This window comes from Diceros bicornis, chromosome 26 (assembly GCF_020826845.1).
Source record: "Diceros bicornis minor isolate mBicDic1 chromosome 26, mDicBic1.mat.cur, whole genome shotgun sequence".
Lineage (NCBI taxonomy): Eukaryota > Metazoa > Chordata > Mammalia > Perissodactyla > Rhinocerotidae > Diceros > Diceros bicornis.
Window position 1 is genome coordinate 4,125,609 of NC_080765.1, and position 23,947 is coordinate 4,149,555.

Here is a 23,947-nt window from a genome sequence, read left to right on the forward strand (position 1 = left end):
GTGGGGACAGCGAGTGAGGAAGGGGTGGTCAGTCCCAGTGCTGACCCCAGGGAGCTGTGCCCCAAACGGTCAGGGCCAGAGCCAAGCTCTGCCGCTGATGACAGGGGCAAGAGATGGTGACATGAGAAAGAAGCCGCACGCATTCAGGTAGGAAAGACGCAGAAAATAACAGACCCAGAATGTGAACATGGTAGACCAGGTGTCATGAGGATTAACGTTCCAGAGGGCAAGAAATGTTTAGGCAAAAAAACATCCAGGGAAAAAATGACTAACGAGAGCTCCCAAATTGCAGCTCAGTTTTAAAGCTCACAGGAGAGATGTGACCCCTTTTATAGGAAACATAAATTGACCTAGCAAAGTCTGACAGACGGACACCTAAGACACATTCTGGGGTAGGAGCTGAACACACCGACAGGACAAAAACGAAGCCAAGGATAATTTTAGGACGAAACTGCTGCATCTCAGGTCTGTGGTTCTCCTCGTCTCTTCTCTTCATAAAGGATGGTTCTTCCCTTACTGAAAAGAACTGGAACAAAACAAAAAAACATCCCTGTGCTCTTTCTGTAAACAAGTCCAACAGTGAAGACCTTTCTTCTGATAGCTGAGCATCACACTCAGAGAGCACAGGCAGGTGAGCGGGACCTGCATTCCCCCGCAAGCGTCCCGAGGCTGGCACTGCACTAAGCCGCATCTGTGTTGCTCAGATGCTCGGCCTGCCTGGGAGGCAGCACAGCCGGGTGGTTAAGAAAGCACTCACTCAGAGGCCAGACTGCCTGGGCTCGAGTCCCAGCTCGGCTGAGTAGTAGCCGTGAGATCCTCACGTCTAACTTTGGTCCGAAGAGCAAATTTAAAACTTCACTGAATGGAAAAGCAAGAAAAAAAGCAATTCCCAGGCAGAATCATGAAACTCTAGCGTTGTCCCTTTCACGGTCCCCAATGGGAAATAAGTGAGTTTTCAGGAGTGCAGAGTTAGCCTGGCGCCTCAGGCTAGTTCTGGGCAGCGCCCACATGCTTCCACGTCCCTGGTGACCCAATCTGCAGTCAGCTTTATCAATACAGATGCCATTTGGGTCATCAAAGGTGAGCCTGGCTGGTGCCTCAGATCTCAAATCAAAGCAACAGAAGAGCAGAAGGCAAACGCCTTATGGCCTCTGCTGCACACAGTTCTACCACCACCAGGCTTGCTCCTGACCAGCCTCGGGCAGAAAGAAAGTGTTACCCAGTACAGAGGTGCCCACCCTGGCCGCCAGCCTGCGGGGCCCCCATGACACCAGGGGTGGCCCAGTTCCTCCACACATCTCCCACTCCCCAGCGCCCAGCCTGGAGGCCAGAGCACAGTGGCCTCTGCCCAGCGGTCAGGGCCTTTTGGCACCCATCTCCCACACAGCCCCTGCCCCCTCTTTCATCCCCCCTACCCTGGGCACAACCAGGGGGAGGGTGAAGGAGGAGACATATACAGTGCTCCTGGCATGGCACACTGAGACTGCCAATGTGTGCCTGGGAGCCGTGCTCTAAGCCGGGGTGCCCGGTAAGTGTCAGTGAGTCCAGGAGAAACCGTGTGCAAATATGTGCATTTCTCAGGGGAGCAGGTCCTCAACATTCACCAGTATTTCAAAGGTTGAGAACCAAGACTCACAGAGCAGACCTGTTTACCTAGAAGGGTCACTGAGTCATACATGGCTTAGAACTTTACCACCACTGACATGAGAGTGTTTCTGGGGGTAAGTCTGCACTCAGAAGACACCAGCTATACCATCCTAGCACTTAATACACCATCTCAGGATATTCTACTTGCTTGGTAAGAAAGACAAGAAACTTTTTATTTTTTTGCTGAGGAAGATTTTCCCTGAGCTAGCATCTATTGCCAATCTTCCCTTTTTTTGCTTGAGGAAGATTAGCCCTGAACTTACCTCTGTGCCAATCTTCCTCTATTTTATATGTGGGTCACCTCCACAGCATGGCTGACAAGTGATATAGGTCCACGCCCAGGATCTGAACCTGCGAACCCGGGCCGCCAAAGTGGAGAGCGCCAAACTTAACCACTAGGCCTCAGGGCCAGCCCCAGATAAGAAACATTTTAAGAATAGGGATAGGATTTTAACCCCAGGGCTATACTGTCTGGCACATGGAGGGTGTTCAAAAAATAGTTGTAAAATGATTAACTGTTACTATAAACCAACTTTTGGAACACTTTAAGCTGAAAGTACCTGTATTTGTGTTTTATTTTTTCCAAGTTCCCTGCGCTTTGAGAAGTAGAAATCAACTGTATCAAAGCGTTCTATAGTGTGTGTTCCAAGTTAATACCAGTAACAAATGAGTATTGGACTCCAGGAGCCAGGCTTGTGTGGAGCCCTTCACACACACACTACACACCACATACACACACACTACACACCACATACACACACACTACACATCACATACAAACATGTACGGCAACCCTGTGTGCTGGGCCCTGTCATTACACTTTTTATAGGCGACAAAACTGAGACTTTGGGAGGTTAAGTAATTTGCCCAGTGACAGCAGCCAGTCAGTCACCTGAGGCAATGCACATGGAAAGTGACAGAACCTAGAAATACCCCAGAGGCTTTGATGTTCAACTATCGATTATTAATTCAATAGGGAATCGATGTTTAGTTACAAAATTAAAATTAAAAACTGTTTTTCTTCAAAAGGGACTCTTTTTTTGAATCAAAGCAAAGCATAAAACTTTATTTGTGGAGTAATTGCCATCTCCTTCAAATTAACTCCAATTTTTTGGGTTGAAAAGACATAAGGAATAATATCAACCGATTATGAATGTATTAATCTAATTACATAAAACAGAAACTTAAAAAAATTCATTCTAAACAAAGAATTCAAGGCTCTGCCCACCTTGAAGCCTGCCTCTCTGTGCTCCATGGCCTGTCCCATGTGAATGACCCTGCCTGTTGCAGCTGGGCTAGCCGCCTGCACCGGCCCCTGCCGAGGCCTCCCGTCAGAGGCCACTGGTCCCCCTGGACTCAAGCTTTTCCGGTTGTCCCTGGGCAGGGCCCCTAGGAAAACACATACTCCCTATCAGGGACACCCTCACCCACCTCTGACTTCTCCCTGGTGCCTAATTCTGCACATTAGACTCACTAGACACGCACCACACACTGGGAGGACATTTCCTTCTTTCCCAGAACAAACAGGGACTTCAGTGTCTCCACCAGGAATCCACGAATTTGGTGCGACCCCAGCACGAACACCACTGGCCCCGGCTCTGCCTCACTGGCTGCCCTGGAAGGAGCGCCTGGGTCCTCACTCAGCCGACCGTGTAGGGCGTGAGGATCCTGCTGTGCCCACATGAGGAAGATGCCTTTCCGGCCAATTAGCCAATCTCTTTTTTTACCCCTGAGAACAAAGTTCTCAACAATCTTCATTTCTACACGTCCAAATTTTAGAAGTGTTCCCTCGACCCTAAGTGCTAATCTGTCCCTGGCTGTTTAATAACCTGTCCAGTGGTAAAGTCAGAAGTGACTGATGTCAGGGAGATGTTGGGCTCCCCTGGACTGAAACCCCAAACAAAGTGACAAAATATCCCCTCTGGATCCCAGGCCCTGCATTGGCCAGAGCCCCTGACATGTGCCATCAGGATCCCCCCACGTACCTCCTCCGTGTACCCCAGAGGACCTTGGCTGCAGCTACCAGCCCCCACCTCCACTTTGGCCTTAAGTGGCTTCAAAATTTACAGAAGATTCTGGTTGGCGGAGTAAGTGGACCTGTCTTCTCTACCAGGTCTTGCCTCGGGGTTCCCACAGGGACCCCACACAGATTTCAAGGATGAACCTGGGCCAGGAAAATGCAAGGGGAGGAGCAGGGAAGAAGCCTGCAAGCAGCTCAACCCTTCCACACTTCCTGGAGATTCGTGCTGCAGAAGATGCTCCTTACTGCAGTGGAAGAAGTCTGAGTGGCACCAGCCTCAACGGGTGGGCGGAGGCCAGGGGCGAGCAGGACGGCAACCTTCCGTCCCTTCCAGCTGGGGTTCTGGGTCCCCTTCTCCATGGAAGACAATGTCTAAAAATGTGCCCTGAAAAGAAATGCCCCAAATGGCATTTACCAACCAGGCTGCTTCCTCTCCAAGTCTCTTCTATTTATTGGGATTAGGAGATAAAATGCAAAGTTGAAGGCTGAGTTTCTTCAAGAAACTGGCGTGGATTCAACACAAGCCGTGTGAGCTGGTCCCCAGTTCCCGCAGCACAAAGCCTGTTTAGATGTCAATGGAAGGACTGGGCCTAGTTCAGTCCCATCAACATTCGTTAACCGAGCACTGGACCTGAGGGGGCTGGAGGGGAACATGCCCTTCCTCGGTCGGCACCTGCCTTAGCGGCTGACAGGAGTCTTGGACGCCAGAGGGACATCCAGGAATCCAGGTCTCTGCTCTGTCCTCTTCACTGCACTTACTGCACGACAGGTTATATTTACTTACTGTTTCTGTCGCCTCATTAGGATGACCTTGCCCTTCTTATTAGATTTTCTGTGGATACCCTTGGACACATGGTCACCAAGAGGAGGGCAGTAAGAAGAGAGGACAGCAGATGACAGCTAGTTCCTGGAACAGTGCTGAGAGTGGATCGAGAGAAAGCCATGACGGGGTTGGCCTGGGGACCGAGAGGAGGAAAGCAAGTAGCGTGAGGAAGGCCTGTCGCTGGGCTGCTTTCTTTTCACGACAAGACGGAACGTGGAGCACAGCAGTTCCCTCCACGGCTGCATGGAGGCTGGCGAACTCCCAGGCATGAACTACACTGATCTGCATTTCTGACCTGACAGAACTTGGCAGACCTATGTTTAAGGGCAGGGTGGGGTGGAGAGGGAAGTAGTGGGTCTAAAATTTAAAACTCTTAGGTGGGTCTGCCCCCAGAGCCCTCTTTCTTTCCACTGGACTATCATCTTTTCTCCCAAAATATTTATCCTGAATCTAGAGAGGGTTAATTATTTGTTTTCCACAATTATTTGTGACAGCACTCCCTTAAATAGCAAGCTCCTCTGGAGCACTTAAAATGAGTCCACTTCTAAAAATTCAATTTACACGTCATTTTTCAGGAATATTATAAAAGTTAGAGGCATCCTCCCAGAAAGCAGCTTTTCTTCCAGGCTTGTTCCTTCGTCCTCCATGGAAGAATCTGGAGGCCTGGGAGCCGGGGCCAATGCTGCAATCTACTGACGCCTGAGTGGAAGCTGCACGAGGCTGGTGCAGGAGAACCATCGTGGGCCTACCTGGCAGTAGCTCCCCACAAAGCAGTTCCTATGTCTGCTCAACCGTCTGTAAAACTCGCCTTGCTTTTTATTTCTTATGAAGCCTTTGCTAGGGACTGAGAGGACAAGGGACCTAGAAAACAGACCAGGAAAGTGTTGCCCCAGCCACTCTAAACACTGTCCTCTGAACACGTTCTTACAAGAAAAAGATAGGAGCGCATGAAGAGCACATTTCCAGTGCCCTTTAAAGCGTATTTTAGGAAACACAGAGGCGTTTAAAAGGCCTACCAGACTAAATGTCTGTTCTACAAGAAGTATTGGCACACTGTATCCTCAGATTTGTGCAGCTCTCAGACACCCCCGCCTGCCCCGGCACCAGGGAAGGGCACCCTCTGAGGCCCCTCCGCCCAGCTATGTCCTTTAAGTTGAGGTGCCATGCTAACAGATGTGGCATGGAGCACAGGGACCAGAGGCGAAGGTGAGCTTGAAGGTCTGAGCTGACCACACACCTGGCTGACGCTCTCACATACCCAGCTTGTTTGGTACCTGCATGCGGACGTCAGCTCCTGCTTGCATGCGATAGACAACCTATCAAGGCCCGTGCTGCCCAGCCTGCGTAGAGGCCGCGTCTGCTCGCACAGGGCTGAGGACAGTCAAAAGAAGGCAGCAGACTGCTGGTCTGATAGACATGAAATGCTTACAACATGTCTTCTGAATAAACTAGAACAGGAAGACCCCTTCAGAAAGACCTTGACAGCCACGCCGCCTCACCTCTGGAGTGTTCTTTTTGAACTCTCGGCTCTGCTCGATGAGCCGCTTCCTAGACTGCTCACTTTCATCTTGCCGGTTCGCCAATACTGTTGCGGTGGCATCGAGTTCCCTCTGTTGGGAGAAACAAAAAGGAAAGACAAGATTGTAACTGCACTTTGTACCAGGGGAGACCATATTTGCCCCTGACCAGAAAACTGGTCAGAGCCCCCGTGGATCCAGGGTTATCAACTCATCAGCAGAGGAGGGGCTGCGGCCGGCGGCAATCATGGGGTTCCCGTCCAGCCCCCTATGCTGGTTCGAGACAACAAACTTGCTCGGCTTGATGTGTTATGTACTGACACGCGCCTCATGACTGACTGTTTCTACAACAGAACACGCAGAAATGTTTTTCTTTGTTAAACCAGAGTCAGGCCAGTGCCCAGTTGCCATCCCTCCCTGGAGTCGCTCATTTCTGTTCTGAACAAGTGTCTCTTCTCGCCATGTCTCTGCGCTCCAGTCATCCTGCTTTACTCGGGCCCTCTCAACAGCTCATTCTGTCTGTCTGTCCTTCAACAGTGGGGGCCTGCAATCTTCTGTCATGATACTTCATTTGCTTTCATGCAACGATACTTACTGTGGGTTTACTATAGGCCAGACATCATGTCTGGGACCATTAAAGTTAACCTGTTACTTGTTTTCAAGAGGGACCTTTAAAAGGCAAATTCCAAAAAGAATGATTTCCAGTATCTTATAAACTTCAGAAACGAGGGCCCTAGCAACAGCAGTTCTCCTCAAACTATTGTACTGGCACTAAAACTCTGAGAACCACCAGGCGAGTAGGTCTCCTGTGAGAACACCTCTGTGGCACATGACAAAACGACCCTCAAAGCATCAGAGAACCTGTGCCCTGGCCTCGGAAATTCTAAGAGGAGCTGCCAGAGGATGTGTTTCAAACAAGCCTGCAGCAGATGGGCCCAGAATGGTGTCCCAGGCTGACAGCAGGAACACAAGGACACGTTCCTGCAGCCACGAAAAGGCCTGTTTTCTTGCTGAGTGGCTTCGCTCACTGAAGACACACACTGGCACATTCTGCTCAGGATGAGAGGTGGCTGCTCCAGGTGGCTTCTCAACAGTATGGACCATCCCGAGGCCCAGCAGAGCAAGGACCCTATCGAAGGCTGAACGACGAGGACAATCACAGATGAAGATCCAGCCACAGACATCCAGGAAGCACGTGAGTCTTTCTCCAGCCACCCTCCACCCACCTCATGAAGTTCCACCTGCTTTCCTTTCGAGTGGAAATAACCAAAGCAGTCTGGAAGCCTCCTGGTGAACACTGCATTTGTAGCAGTCCAGGTGGGCCACTGCCAGGCGAGACGACGGTGCTGGAACTAACAGCCAGCGCCGTCAGCATGGAAATCGCAGAGTTTTACGAGGGGGAGGGGAGAGACACGGGATGGAAGGAGTACCACCACTCCACACTCTCGCCTTTAGTGTTTCTGGCATGACAGCAAACCTTGGGCAAACAAGCCCAAAAGAATACCATGGGCTAGCATTCAAGAACAGATGTCAGAGCTACTGCATAGAAGAGGGAAACACCGCACGTTTTGATAGACCACATTTGAAACGCACCCCAGGCAAGCGAAGGAGGAAAAAAGAGCAACCGTAGCAGTGTGGCGACGCGGGGAGCGAGAGAAGAGAGCAGTCGCAGCGTGCGGGAGGCTTCTCAAAATACCAACAGTCTGGTAAGGAGGAGGACTTAGACATCTATATTTAAGCAGCAGCAGCAGAAGTTATAAAAGGAGACTTCAAGATGGGGAAAAGCCAATATTGAAACATGACAAAAAAAAGTAAAGTTGATGTTTCGTTCCAATCACACACAGATGCAGAAAACTTCGAGAAAAGCAAAGAGCACTGACTGCTGTCAACAAGGACCCTACTTCCCGGGAGGGGTGTCACCCAATGAGTGGCGTCGGGTGACTTCTGCCGCCAGGCGCTGGATGCTGGGGGCACACGGCTGACTGTGAGGTCCCGGCCCCTGCCTTCTCATCCAGGGGAAAGAGCTCAGGGACAGTGGGGGGACGCTGCAGGAGACGGCGAAGAGCACACAGTCTGTGGGACCCCCTGTTGCCCTCGGCTCCCCACATGTCCCTCTCACTCGAAGGTCCGCCCCAGCCCAGCGCCAAGGAGCCCGAATGGGGAGAACTGCGCCTGGAACAGGTCACTTGACAGAAAGCAGCAAATCCACCTCTATCACAGGGCTGCAGGGCTAGCGCATCTGAGGCAACTTGCTGCTGTCAGTCAGGGACCCTCCAGGGGCCAGCAAGGCTCCCCTCTCCACGTGTGCAGACATACGCAGGTCCACATGAGAAACCAACAGGGATCTCCAAATTTAATACCGTGCCACCGCCCGCCACCATGGAGCCAGATCGGCACAGCCAGGACAGACCGAGCTCCCCCAACCCTGGTTTGGGGAGGGTCACATTGAAGGCTCACAATCTTTGACCGAGTCCCTTAAAAAAGACACCACCAAATCCCTTTGAAGGACACCAAGGCTTCCTAAGACTGCGGGGACAATGCAAAGGGAGGAGACGCTATTAAACATAAGCCAAATACTGTTTTATTATCTACCCAGCCTGCCTTTCCTCAAAGTGTCAAATACAATGACACATTAACAAGGGAATTTAATGTGGTTAGAAGAGGTGGCAGTGGGGTCCTAAAATACAGAACCCTCAGCCCCTAAGTCACTGGTCACACGTAAAAAGGAGCATAGAGAGTCCCCACATCTGAAAGGCACTAAAAACTTGCAAAGAGAAAAAAAAAAAAAAAAGGGAACCAACCTAAATGTCTAGCAATAGCGTACTGGCATACCCTCTCAAGGATTATTCTGCAATGGTTAAGAAAAAAAGTATACAGTCCTACATGCACTATATGAATGGAATGATTTTCAAGCTATATTTAAGCAAAAAAGCCAAGTGCAAAACAATGCTACCATTGTTTAAAAGAGCATCTATATATACACTCGCATAAGCTTTGATTGTCTCTAGAAAGATACAGCAGACAGTTGTAACTGCGTGGCTCTGCAGTGGCACCAGGCAGGAGGTGTACTCTTCAGTGTACATCTGTTGATGGTTTTGCCATGTGCACGCATTATCTAACTGGAAACGCTGCGATACATAATTGTAAAAATCCTGCTCATGTGAAAAAATACACATATAGTTATAGAAATGTATTTTCCATAATGTGTCCCATATATGAGTGTTCATGGTCTGCAGGTCCACCTGCCCAGGGGCAGAGTCCTGGAAGAGATGGATGACCTCTTGACTCACTCTGGTGATTCAAAAAGTGAGGCAAGCGTGTCCTTTGTCAAAACAACAGCTGGTTCTTGCACAACACATTGTGCAGTGGCCAGTCTCAGGGCTCATGAACGAGGAGGAGGTGGCCGGACACAGAGAACACCGCTCGGCCAGGCCAGAACTTTCCCGGGGAAGGGCAGAGGAGGGCGTCCCCTGAGAACTATTTAGAACTGTTCTCCTGCTGGAAACACGCGACAGCCCCAGATCCGAGGGGATGGGAAGCTGGCGTGCTGGCGGCAAACCCACGGGCCCTGAACACGCGCACACTTCCCAGCAGGCCGAGAGAGCTGGAGACCGCACTGAGAAATGGTCTTGCGAGGACAGGCTCCTTGCAGAAACTGTGGGGTTTTCTTTCAAAGTGATCATGGGGCGACCGCCGGCAGGAGGCGAGAGATGCAGGGAAAACCCTCTGGCTTTGGAACCAAGGGCTCCGTGTAAGAGCCATACCTCTTTCTGTGAACCTGGTGTCCTGCTGAAGAGCTGTGGCTGGCTGCACTCCTGGGTTCCTCACTGAGGATAACTTCCGGGATGCTTTTTCTCCACTCCTGACAGATCCTCAAAGAGCAAAGCTCCTAACATTTTAAGTTACTCCGCGCCTGAACTCCAGCCCCTCAGCCAAGTGTTAAAGATTTATTAAACACAAAAAATAAAAAGGGACCACGTAGCTGCCTATTTAAAAGAAATGGTGGGAGAAAAATCTTCCCAAATAAAACAAGTCTTTTAAGGATGTCAGTGATCAGTTTGGAATTGCTACCCCTTCAAGTGTGTATGTCAGTTGTTTGTTTCACTCTGGGGGGCACCTGCAGTGCCACGGCCACCTCTGTGAACCTCTCTCCTTCCGCCCCCAGGCCAGGCCTGCCAGTGCTCTCAGCAGACGAAGGGGACCCCTCTCCCCCAGCACATGTGGGACAGGGAGAAAACGCAGCTGGGCCAAACGCAAGTCAAGAAACATCTTTTTATCATCGCTAACTTTACTCCAAAGAGTTCGTTCATCTCATGTTTCTTCGGAGCTAATCTGTTAAACTAATCAAACAGTGAATCCCATCTAAGAATTTACAATGGCTTCATGGGTGACATCAAAGAACACGTGCAAAAAGCGAAAGGCTGGCCGAGGTCTCCGTGAGGCCAAGCCCTCGGGCGTTTTCTGTTTCGCTTCCAGCAGCAGAATCATTTGGACAAACGGAAGCTGCTCTGGCTAGAAAAGGGTGAAGGCCCAAGCCCACTTACCAGCCTCCTTCCATCACCCCACCCCCCTCACAGCCCCCTGCACAGAACATCTGAAGACCCTGCAGACAGTGGCCTCAGAGAACCCTGGCTTGGAATCCAGGCCCCATTCCTGCTGTAACCTGTGTGGTTTTGGTCAAATGACCTGCCCCATCTGGAGATCATTAAGATAACGCATGTTAAGTGCGTGGCACGGCAAATGCTCCATCAAGGTGAATTTTTCTGTACTATCAGAGCCACACACTTGACCTCAGGCCTGAATTCACTCTGCCACCAGTACCCCCAACTAAGTCAGGGGCTCCAGGGATGCACAGATGAATTGGAAGCTGACCCTGACTTCCAGCTGCCCACAGTCCAGCTGAGGAAACTAGGCAGGCATGGGAGAGCGACAAGACAGAAGGGAATGGGCCAGTGGAATGAAACAGCCAGAAGTTAGAAAAGGGAGAAATACTGCCCGCAAGAAAGGTCTCCACATTCTTGTGAAAGACGCCCATCTTCGCTGGGGTGGGATGGGCTCAGTCCCCATCACTCTCCTCCCTATCCTCCTCATCCAGGCTCACTGGTACCCGCACGGCACGCGGGGTAGATGCTGTGAGAGACCAAGAATGGGGCTCAGAGGAACCAGAAGCCTGGTGATGTCCCCTGGGGGGGAGGGGCTGGGTAGGGGTGGCGACAGGACAGGAAAGTGCCATCGGGGAGCACAGGCCAGCCTGGCTTGGGATGAAGTGGTGAAAAGGGCCTCCGAGAGGCAGGCTGAGGCCAACACAGAAATAATTGTGTTCAATTAGAAATGTAAATGCCACATCCCCAAACATGTCCCCAAACAGTGACCAAGACACCCACTGTAAGGGCACAGACACACACGCATGCATATAATGTGCTTATACGTACACATCTCTCTGGAAGGCTCCACGGGCACATGATTCTGCTGCCACTCCTGACCCCGGGGAGCAGAGTAACCAGGAGGGGCTCTGGGGTCGGGAGGTCCTTTCCCTTTCTACCCTTCACAGCTTCTGAATTTTGAGCACGTAAGTGTAATGACTATTCCTAAAAAGTAAACATTTATCTTCTCAAATCTCATTTTTTCCATATAATGAGACGTAGGCTTTGAAGGACGACTGATCAGGACCCACGATGCCCCGTTCTCAGAAAGGTGCTCCTACGCGGCCCGGCACAAAGCACGCTTTGCTCTGTTCCTGAGTGTGTGGACTGGCAGCAGTCTCCATTTAAAGCAGAACCTTGCAAAATCCCCACAGTAAACGGTAATGCTTTCACTCACTTTATATATTTAACTAGAGACCCAAGTCTGACCCAGATTTCCCAAGGGTTTTTTTCAGACACTTAATCCTTACCCATCACTTTCCTACTCACAAAATACAAAAATCTGAACTAGGCCACGGTATTCTGTCACGTGAGGTCAGCCACATGCGCCGGCGTGGGCATTCCCACCCAGGAAGCCGTGGTTTCCACAGAATTAGATGGACGTCCGACAGGGACCCTGGGGCCAGCAGACGAGTGGCTACGATGGGACGGTGGGAGGGAGACCCGGCCCGCCCCGCCCCAAACCCTGAGCTCCCACCCACCCTGCACGCAGCCCGGAGAATCTCAACAGAAAGCAACGAGGGAAAAGTGAACTGAACGGACAAGAGCCCGACCGACCGAAGGCCGGAAGCCTTCGGAGGTGCTGGAGTGTGGAGCCTACAGCGGGCTACAGGAGTTCAGTGTGATCCGAGGTCAAGGCACTCCGCATTCCCTCACAGGCACTGACGACCGCACAGCTGTAACAATGACCAGGACACACACAGCCTACAGGAAAGGGGACGTGCCGTGGCACAGCCTGAATCAGCCTGTCAGTCCCTGTTCAAAAGCCTTCAGTGGCTTCCCAGGGGCCTGGGATAAGACCACCAAGGGCCCACCAGGCCCCAGCACTGGCATGTTGGCCTTCCTCTAGTGTCCCCAGAGGGCTGGGTCCCCTGCTTTCCCTCGGAGCCTCAGCACAGGCTGTTTCTCTCTGTTTGGAAGCCTTTCTTTCTCTCCCATGAAACTGTCGGATCTCCACTCAAACACCACCTCCCCGACCCCGCAGGTCCCCTTCGTCCCGTCCCAAAGAGGCAGTAAGGCGTGCACCCCACTCCCTGAACTCTGCCTCACGGCAGCAATGCTAGTTCGCAATTCCGGATTTGCGTGTGCAGTCACCGCAGGTTGTAAGCTCCGGCAGGGCCTGCCTTTTGCTCCCTATGGGACCCCCAGCACATCACGCAGTGTGGAGCCACATCACAAGCAGGTGCTCAGAATTTGCTAAATCAAAGAATAAGCTAAAAAAAAAACGAAGGGAAGGAGGGGAGGGAGGGAGGGAGGAAGGAAGGAAGGACAAAATAAACTAAATGCTACAACAGAAGTCCAGAAAAAAGCATAAAAAGGTTCAAAAGAGGAGATTACTTCTGCTTGGGATAAAATCAGAAACAGCTCCATGAAATCACAGCACCTTGAGGAGCCTGGGGGCCGGAGGGACGCACTCCAGACAGAGGGACAGACGCAAGGAGGGGAGGACAAATTTAAGAACTCTGCAGGCGGCAAGGCTTCTAGTGGGAAAGAGAGAGAGACGGCTGCAAGAAAAATGCCAGCCAAGCACTGAGGCCGTGGATGGCTGAGAACAGTCCGGAACAGGTCAGGAGACTGTGAGGGCTGAGCAGGAGGAAGGGGACAGGCGGACAGAGCCAGCTTCTTGAAGGCAAGGAAAGCCCAGCAGGGAGGGAGGGCAAGGGCGCCTGGAGGAGACCCATACCCTCCTCTCGCTCAGCCTCACGGGATCCTGGGCCAAGCCCTAGACTGGCACCATTTTCATAAGAATTAGGACCATACAGCTAAGAGGGGCTCCTCCCTGCTGGAGCCCGGGCAAGCTCTCCTAGCAGCCTAGGATAACTGTCATCACCGCTCCCCCAGGAGAGTGGGGACGAGGAAAACAGGGACCGGAAGGGTCCATTCCCACCGTGCTTTGGGAAACGAGGAGCAGCAAAGCAGACTTGGGGTTCACTGTCGAGGTCCTTCCCCTGCCTGTCAGAAGGGCCGAGTCTGCTTCATCTCTGCGTCCCGTGCCCGCCCCCCACTGAGATCCCAGGAGAGGGTAATGGGGAGGGAAGGTGCGGTTACTGGGGGCCCAGCAGAGCCCCGCACCCAGCAGGTGTTCAGTAAACGCTGGCTGAACTGGATGGACAAGAAGTGAGCTGTCTGGGTGAAGCAGACCCTGTGGTTCTTTGACTCAGGGAACAAAAGAGTGGGCGTGTGGCCAAGCAAGGGGCTGCCTAGAGTTCCAGTTTCCAGTTATCTGGGGCTTGATCAGCAACGCTGCGTGTCTCAACCCTTGCTGAAATCTGCACAGCGTGGTTAGCCATCGTCTCCCATCTTGGAGATCAGAGTCAAATGAACAGAAGGCAACCTCGGCCAGATCTCACAGAGCACCGTGGCTGCACTGACACGCGTGGGTTCCCACGAGGGTGGGTCTTCTCCCTAGGGCCCCAGAGAAAGAAGAGAGGAAGTCTGGGACCAGGAATTGGGGGAGGTGTCTGCAGGGCAGTGTCGAGGGAGACCAGTTTGCACAGGGACTCCCACCACCTGTTAGCTCTGTGACCCCGCCAGCTCTAACCTAAAATGGGCACACTGACACATACCTTGTAGAGCTGCCCTGAGGGTTAAATAAGATAAAATGCCCGGTACAATGACTGATAACGTTAGTTTCCCTATTTCTTTCGCTATTCAACTTGACCCCACCTCGGATAAAGATTATTTTCTCATGCTCCTTTAACTCTTAAAACGGTGTTAGACATCTAGTATGTACTCACTATTTCTTGATTCTGGGAGATGACTTGATATTAATTCCCAATCTAGGAAATTCAAGTGAAACAATTTACTCAGCACGCACTTACTACCTGTGGCCTTTCTCTCTAAAGGCTACCCCACTGGGGATGGTGCGGGAGGGGAAAGAGGTGGGGGCAGGCTTTTCAGTGTATATTTTTAAATATAATTTTGATTTTGGATCAAGTGAATGTTACCTATTCAGAAAATAAAATTGAATAAAAATAAGTAAACTGGCCTAACAAAAGCTATGAGTGCAAGGTTTTCATACAAGCCTTTTTGTGAATTCCTCGGGATTGAGAAATTTCAATAGAGAACCAAGATTCTGTTTTTCGTTGTTTTGCACCCTATCGAAAACCCACCATGCAAAGACAAAAATGCCAGATGTATCCAACAAGCACGCACCACACAGAACACTTGCCAGACTCTCATTTAAACAGCGAGACGTGAGAGACAGTGTCTCGGTGACGCATAATGAACTACAGGCGCACCAGGAGACCATGTCGCTGACGGCAGGCACACGCGCGGCCCAAGGCTGCTGCGGGGAGAGCAAAGGACGTCTTTTCACCCCAATGAAGAGCATTCTGCCTTATATACGAATCGAACCATATGAAATTGCTGTTCTCTGACCAGTTTTGAGCTACAAAAATATCTATTTCACAAGTAGCATTCTTTATTGCTCTCTTTGGCTGTATCGCAAAACAAAACCAAATTCTGCCTGCCAGCCTCAGCCTTTCAGACACTCACGGATCCAAATGGCAGGAGTGCTTCACTCTTCCTTGGACTTTGCCGAGGAGCCCAAAAGAACCTTCCTCATCTCATAAGCACCCCCACTGGGCCATCGGGGTTGGTCCTTGCGGTCTGGTATCTCATTTACCTGAACTCTCTATCACTTTCTCCCCGTCTTATTCCCGGGATGAGGCAGGGGCCCCTTGGGTGGGTTCCTTGTCTTCTGCTTCCACTGCGTTCCCCCAGGCCACAGCCTCCATCTTCCCCTGCAGGACCCACACTGGGGCCAGGGAGGGGCTGCCGAGGTCTGACCTGTTGGCACTCCCCATCCCGTGGGCCTCGGGATGAACCTGGGAGCTGTGCTAATCCCACGCCACAGATGAGGAGACCAGGCTGAGCACGTATGTGACTTGCTCTTGCTAACAAACGCCGAGGGAAGAGGTCCCTTGATTCCATGGCTTTTATTCTTTTTATACCTAGTATATATACATTATGAGACGAATTTTAAAACCAAATAGGAACATGTTATACAATTTTAAAATGTCCATGAAAGTTCATCTGGGGCGTCTGTGGTTCAAACATTCATTCCCCTGCCCAGCTCGATGAAGCTGCCCCACTGCTCTGGCTGCAATACAGGAAATAGATGTCAGGGAGAACAGACACACCTAAACCCCTACATTCAGCACAGAGCAAGAGCGAGACTTGAGAGATCTTTAATGGGCTGGCCTATCAACCAATTAACTGGACGCAGAGACCAATTAATTGAATGAGGGGGATGAACAAGAACTGCACTATCCAAAACGGTAGCCACTAGCCACTCGTGGCTACATAAATTGAAATTAAATTAAAAATTCAGTTCCTCCATTACAGTAGCCACATTTCGAGGGCCAGTGGCAACTATCCCTTATGGCGCAGACAAAGACCAGTCCATCGACACAGGAGGTTCCATCGGACAACACTGTCTAGAATGACTCTCCACGTTCTGAGGGTGACGTTATTAACTGTTTAGCAGACATTGCTGCCCCACCTCATAGACCGAACAAACGATGATTACATGACGGGCTTTGCCCAAACCACATCACGAAGGGGTAGAGCCGAGATTCGAATCCAGATCTGGGAACCACCTCCAAGGAAGCTGGGGCTCCTTGCAGGAACCCCAAGGACACCTCTTTCCTGTGCCCCAGCTTAACGTACTCGATTTCCTCCAGGAAACAGGAGGCAAGGCCACGGGCTAAAAATGAGGCAGGGGCAGGAAAAAACGTGTTTTAATCTCAAAAATAATTATGCCACTGCCGAAAAGAATAACTCTGATCTCATCTATGCTGGTAAATGTTTTCCTCCTAAACTATTTCTTTCAGAAATAAGCCTTCAATTTGAATACTCTAGGAGCCAAAATTTCTGTCTGTTGAAAATATTTATTTCTATTGTTTGGCAGGAATCAATTTGTTAGGGCACCAGCCACTCTGGCAAAGGTTCCCTTCCACTTCTCTGGGAAAACGCTCAGAAGCAAAACTATCCACCGCCCTGCAGTGCTCGCTGGCTCTCTCGTGTGCTCTCGCTCTCTCCCTCTCTCTCTGGGCTATCCCAGCCACAAACATCTGCCGGCACAGACACCAGCTGTGAATCAAACCAACCACCCAGGGCATGTGCTGGGACAGATACACTTTCGGGGTTATTAGGAATATGTAATTGGGCTTGGTGGGCAATCAGCTGAAAGCAATTTTCAGAATCAGAGTATATTTTATTTAACTATTTTGCAAGTAGTAGAAGACTTGTGACCCAATATTAGGTGACTTGCACACAGCCCTGTCTCTTATGGCATTAGTGAAGTGCAGGAAGCAAGAAGCAGGAGACTTTCGGGAAGACCTAGCTCCATCCTGGCTACAGGAATTTGGACAAGTCACCAAGATACTCTGAGTCTTGGTTTTCTCATCTGCAAAATATACTACCTACCCTGGCTCACAGGGCTGTTGGAAACTGCATGACATAAAGAATAAGAAAAACTCTTGTAAGTCAAAAAAGTTCCATAGAAATGGTAGTTCTTATTCCACAAGGATGAAGTACCCTCCAGTTTCCTCACTCAGCTCCCGTTTTGTCTACTATGGGGGTGGGGGTGCCTAAGAGCCAGATCATGAAAGTCAAAAGCTATCACAGTTACAGGTGAGGTGCTAATAACTTCATTTTGAAACTGTCAGGTTTGGTTTTTTTTAAATCACAGCTGTGGCTTGCACTAGAACCCTACCTGTAGCTGCACTCCCTTCTCACATTTTAATTAGCAAATAAAAACTCCGAAAAGCTCTCAGAATGTGTTTGCCTGGAATCTTTTAAGTAACAGTGGTAAGACGCCAATGGCTCCCAGGAAATCCAAATCAGTAGAGACAAGGACCAGTAACACAGAGCAGGCTCATCCAAACGGCTGAGGGCAAGCCAGGAGATGCCACCTCTGAGCCAGCTTTGATTTTATTTTTGCAGTTAATTTTCAAGATTTTTGGTGCCATGTTCAGCAAGCAAGGTTTACAACATCCTGCCATTGGCTGAGAGCTGCAGCCAGCCAGATGGCCCGGCAGAATGAAACTCATATGGCAGAGAATGTGAATGCCGTGTGTGATTCCTTCACTCTTTCCTGGCACCAGTGTTGCTGGCCGCCATCAGGAAACCTGGGTGCTGGGCACCAACAGGTGACGCTACATGAGGGCTCCTGGTGCCAAGAGCAGAAATGTGATTTTAAAGGGGCCATTTATATCCCTCTAGCTATGGTGTGAGGGACACCCAGGGAGGCAAAGGACTGTCTACGAGCTGCCCAGCAAGTGCTGCTGCCGGTCTGCCCACTCTGGGCACCAGAATGATGACTCCAGTTATCAGCTGCACACCATCCTGCTCATCCTGTCCAGGGAGCTTTCTAAAAAACATTTAGAGGGGCGCTTTAATGCAGACTTTATAAAGCTAGCTCAAGAGCCATTGCCAGCTACCTAAACTCACACGAAAGGATGAGGACACACAGTTGACAAGCACAATTACAGCAAACCACCGCTAACAATAAAACGGGCGTCTGATGCTAATCCACATTCACCGCCCTCAGCCAGCGCAGCTCCCCACATCCTCCAAGCGCTGACCTGGTGTGGACAGCCCCTTCCTCATCCCGGGTCTCGACTCCATGGTCCCCTCGTGCCCCCACAGCGGCAGGGCAGGGGTTGGGGAGAAGGGGGCAAGTTCTTGAGGCAGGAAATTAATGCCAATTACAAAGCATTCCCACTCTCTCTGTGACTTCTCCAAGTTTAGCTTCTCATCACCTGTTTTTCTCTAACTCTAGATGTCATTTCTTAATTACACAGACATCAAGGAGATTTTTCTCTATCAAACTCTGCGAAATAACGGTGTTTTGATTCGGCCCAGGAATGACATTTCTCTACGCCCCATATTCTTGGTTCTTTGTGTGTTGCGCCTCTTGTGACTTCTTGAGGGGCAACGGGGAGGACAGGGTTCTGATCTGGTTTGGGGCGCAAAGGCAGCTCCCAGTAGAGTGTGATCTACAAAAGGACACCGCTCCCACCTCATCACCCTCTCGGCAATACCGGCCAGAGGCCCGGACGCCGGGACGCTGCCAGTGAGCATCAGGAGGCAGCGCTGGCCAAGCAGCCTCCGTGACACTCTCACCTGTGTCTCTGCCCACGGCGCTCCATCACAAGCAGGCGGCCACGGGCAGTGACGCGCGAGCAGCAGCTACTGTGTTCCATGCCAGCAAGTATCTGATTCTGCCAAGCCAACATAAACATAAAGGAAATATTGCCATAGATCCAAAATGATAGTCAAGATCTTCCATCATCAAAAACAAAAACAACAGGACACTCTACTTACTAATTCTGGAAAACACACCAATATATTTATTTTATCAAGATTTTCTTTTTTTTTTTAAAGATTTTATTTATTTATTTATTTTCCCCCCAAAGCCCCAGTAGATAGTTGTATGTCACAGCTGCACATCCTTCTAGTTGCTGCATGTGGGACCCGGCCTCAGCATGGCCGGAGAAGCGGTGCGTCGGTGCGCGCCCGGGATCCGAACCCGGGCCGCCAGCAGCGGAGCACGCGCACTTAACCGCTAAGCCACGGGGCCAGCCCTATCAAGATTTTCAACAAGAGCTGAGACAAAAGAGGACTTCCTGCTTCACTCCTAGCTATCCCCCCATCCCTAAGTGTTGGCTTAACGGGTGTCACTGGATTTCTACACACCTGTATTATACTTAAGAAACTGCACATAATCACTAAGAGCAAAGACTCAGCCTGCGTGGCTGCAGTGGGAACAGCTGAATGCGAAAGGTTCGCTGGGATCATGAAGACTCCATCCGCATCCCAAAGACTCAGAAGAAAGGATATGAAGGTTTCAGAGACGGTTGGATCAAGTTTGCTCACCTATGTGACACAAGGGCCAAAGGAAATCCAAGGCTTCACTCCCGGGGGACAGCTATACAGCCCAAATGCTCCAGGAAACTGCCCCCCTCCCACCCAGCCCCTTGGTCACCACCTTGTCCACTCATGAGAGGCGTTCCGGAGCTCTCCCTGGGCTCACTGTGGCAGGCAGGGCATAAAAGGGCCGAGGTGCTCAAAAAGCTTACAACTTAGTAAAGTAACAGATGGCGGTGAGGCAGAATGTTACAAGAGAGGCGGCCAGACTGCCTGGGAGGTGAGAGGAAGAGAGCGGACCTTCTGTTGGGAGGATCAGGAAGACTTCACAGGGACGGACTTAGAGGATGGGTGAGACTTCACATGGGGGGGAGGAAGGATTCCGGAAGGCCTGGAAGGGGCAGAGGTAATAAAAATGGCTGCAGCTACAGTTTACTGACTGCTGCTTTACATCCCTTACCGGTTTTAACTCCCACTCCATCCTACAACACGGTCACTATTCACACTCCTCCACTGGGAGAGGACACAGGTTCAAAGGTAAAAGTGACTCGACCAAGCCCACATGGCTGTGGAGCAAGATTTTAAAGGCAATCCCTCCTGGACCTCAATCTGCTCCCTCCACTCTGGCAGAACGCTCTCAAAAGTGCAACAGGCTTGGGGTAGACATGGGGACAGTGGGCTCCAGGGGCACAAGGGGGAAAGAACTCTAGGTTCTTTCCTCTCTGAAGTCCTGTGATTATGTCTTCACTGTGGGGCGGGGGGTGAAGCTGGTCTGCATACCCTCCAGCTTTCCTTTTCTATAGTCCCCTCCCCTGCCCGCGCTCCCTGGGGTAGGAGCACTTCCCTCAGGTTGCTGGTGCCAGGTCTGCTTTGAAAAAAGGCAAGACAGCGGGATCTCAAGCACCAAAGTTACTATTATTTTGGAGGTCACTAAGAAAGGCAGGAGGTGGATCATGGAGCAGACGGGTGGGGGGACCCTAATGGGAGCCCTGAATGTGCACTTGACTCTGTGTTGAGTCAACGTGTAGTTGCCTCTCCAGGCTATGGACCGCCACTGCAGTTATTTAGAAAGATCATTCTGGTGGCAACGGGAAGAATGGATTGGAGGGAGGAGAGGCTAACAGGGGGCCACGCTGCTCAGCAGTTCAGCAAAGAAGCCACGGGACAAGGGACAGGCTCGCCAAGGGCAAGAGAGGTCCAGCTTAACGCCTGAAGAGGAGGCAGCTACCCAGTAAAATCTGCAGTGAGATCAAGAAAAAGGAAAGGAGAGAAACAAGAATTGTCTCTAAAAGAATCCTGAATCAGCTTCAGTGAATAAAGTAAATCCAGGAAGCAACCGCAAGAAGAGAAAACAGGATAGAGCACGATGGAATTAGGAGCCTGGCACCGAGGCCCGGCGGAGACTCTCTCCACCCCAGCTGTTGCCAGCTTTTGCTCGAGTCCCCCTGCTGTAAATGCTGGAGGGGGTCCCGGAGCCAATCAGCATCAGACCTGTCAAATCTGACTGCTGGAATAAAAATGGAAAGGCCGAGTGGCAGCCGTAACATGGAATTTCCTTGTTTTTATTAGTTTAAGGCTCTTAAAGAGTAACTTTTTACATTGGGGAAAACTTTTCAAATATGTACTACTTGAAACTTAGATCCAGTTACCTCTCACATGTTTTCAATCATTCTGCTTGCCAATTTTACTAGTTATCAAAAGACATTTGTGGTTTAAAGCCGGGGAATGGGCTTCCCCCGCCCAGTACATCTGCCCTTCCCGGGGTGACCTCACTCGGCTGGATCCCTCACCCGGCCGGCTGCCAGACAGGCCTGACCGAGCAGACTGGAGTGTGCTACTGGGTCTCACAGCAAGCTGATGGAGGAGGGCGGCTTATTTCACAGAACTGGTACTACAGCGGCACCTGGGTAAGGATTTTTTCTTTTTTCACAAAACTATTGATAAAATCCAGCTTTTTGCATTACTGTTGCTACCTAAATGAATCCAGGAACACAAGTTTCTCTTGAAATACATACATACTGGCAATAAATTTGGTTACTCAATTTTCGATTCCTACAGCTAAGCATATGGAGATTTAGGGATGAGAATGGGCTGGTCATGCTACATCCTGGGTGTTAGTCAACACTGAAGCTGGGCACAAAAGAATAATTAACTGACCCACGTGTGATCCTCAATCCAGCAAAAATAAGGATGCCTAACTCATTCTCCACTGTTAGAAATCTTCTAATTAAGTAAGTGCAGAATCTCCAAATTCCTAACAAAGAGCCCCTTGTTCTTTTCTTGCCGTGTTAACCCAACACACCCAGGAGCGGCCGAGCCTGCAAGGGTGTCAAACCACAGCTATCTCACATCGCCTGATGTAAAACTCTGTGCTGCCACTAAGAGGATAGAGAAGGGCAGAGGTAGTTTGAAACCTCATTAAAAATAAAATGAAACACATACAGGTGTCCTAAATAGTTTACTGGATATAAAATCAGAGGAAAGCCTAAGGAGACTAGAGGCAAACTGGGTGTGCTAGCTGCAAGGAGGCTGCCCCTCCTGCGGAGCACAAGCATCACACGCAGCAGCACGTACATGGCTTGACTGCCTCTCCAAGTCAGCCGAGGGCACGGGGAGCCAGCATGCATCCTATTCTTCATATGGAATGACTGCAGGTCTTATGCATACAGGGCAATACTGACTGCTCACAAGAGACGGAGACAGCTGGGGGTGGGAAATGGCTAATGGCCTATACATTTCTGAATGTGAATATGTACTTTCCCCATAAATACAAAAAGGCAAACAAATCCTCTAAAACAAAAACCTTCGTATTCAGTTTGTTAGGGACAGGCTCCAAATTTCCGGCATAAACATTTATTTTTAATCGAGCTAATTTTTTTTTTTCATTTGAAACCTGTTAATTCCATGACTGAGAATTCATCAAGTTTCAGACTGGAATTAATTTTAGCAACTGCTTTATACCAAAAATATTAGTAGCTGTAGCTGTGTAACTGGCCTCACTTCACACACTGTCACTGGCAAGTCTGCATGTTCGCATTCCTTTCAGATAGTCTAGTTTACACTGACAAAGGAGCCTTCTCAAGTTGGTGAGCTCACGATTCCTTCCTGAGGAGCAGCAATGCTACAATCTGTTCATTGGCCTTTTTCGCACAAAGCTGACTGTGGCGGTACTTTGTCCCCTCCCCATTCAGGGAGGGAACTGTCACTACACACACCCACTTACCTTGCAACAAATACATATTGATTCCACACGTACTGTGGGCAGGGACTGTCCCCACAGTGCCCAGTGCTTCTCTTTCCTGATACCTGCTCCCTCGCTGACCCCCTTCTCAAACTTCACCCATCACAAACAACTATGCCTGACCTGGAAAGCCACCTGTGTGGGTTAAGGCAAGCCGAGAGCTGGGAGGCTGCTGACTGTGGTCTGCTCCTCTGAGGCACCTATCTGGCTTCATGTTATTGGTGATACAAGAAAATGTGGCCCCTGAACCACCAGTAATCCATCCTCTTGCCTACTGCCACCACTTTTACCACCACAAGAGTCAGGCAACAGTCACCACCTTTTCACTGATTCTGCCTTAAAACTCAATTGGTTACCAGAGGGGAAGGGGGGAGGGAGGAGGGTGAAAGGGATAATTCGGTACATGTGTGTGGTGATGGGTTGTAATTAGTATTTTGGTGGTGAACATGATGTAATCTATGCAGAAATAGAAGTACAATGATGTACACCTGAAACTTTTACAATGTTATAAACCAATGTTACTGCAATAAACAAAAAATTAAAAAAAAAAAAAAACTCAATTGCTTCGACATCTTTTAGAGGGCAGGCTTTGACTAGCAGATGACTGCAGGAAGCCACATGAGTTCCATCTTGAGGGGTTCAGAATTTCAGTGGCTCTCTCAGTCTTCCTTCCCCCAGAATTCTTTTAAGAATGCAGGTTACTCTTGCTGCTTGGAGGTTGAGCCTTTACGGGGCAGCCACACAGGGAAGCTTACTGACACCCCCCCCCCCATGGATGAACATTCTCCACTGGACAGGTGAGAACACCCCCATCACAGCAATTTCAGTCTCCAATTTGATTCCCAACATTATCCAAATATTATTACTTTGAAATTTTATTCCCAGTATCCAAACCCAGCAACCCGAGCAAAGTCTCCAAACCCTCCCTTCTCCCTGCCCCTCCAATCCTCAGAAAGCAGCCGTACGGTACCCCAGGCCAGGCTCACCCCAACTAACAGGCTGTTTTCCAATGGCCCTGCCACTGGGATTCCCACTGTGGCTGTAATGGGGTGGCCTTGCTGATTAGCTCCACCTTTTCCTGCAAATCTCAAGGAAAAGCATTTCCCATGTAATTTCTAAAATGCCAGCATCTAAGAGGCTGGACAGCTGAGCAGGGCTCAGTCTTGGCGCATAAGTGCT

At 50.2% G+C, this 23,947-nt stretch overlaps 1 protein-coding gene across 11 annotated transcripts in view; it reads right to left on the reverse strand.

Moving 5' to 3' along the window:
* Positions 1-23,947, reverse strand: part of CUX1 (cut like homeobox 1) — a 375,717-nt gene that overhangs the window by 292,231 nt on the left and 59,539 nt on the right. For all 11 annotated transcript variants that reach the window (XM_058569068.1, XM_058569067.1, XM_058569066.1 and 8 more), the window contains exon 2: positions 5,990-6,100. In XM_058569068.1, coding sequence (XP_058425051.1) covers positions 5,990-6,100 — 111 coding nt within the window. The remainder of the gene's footprint in view (positions 1-5,989; positions 6,101-23,947) is intronic.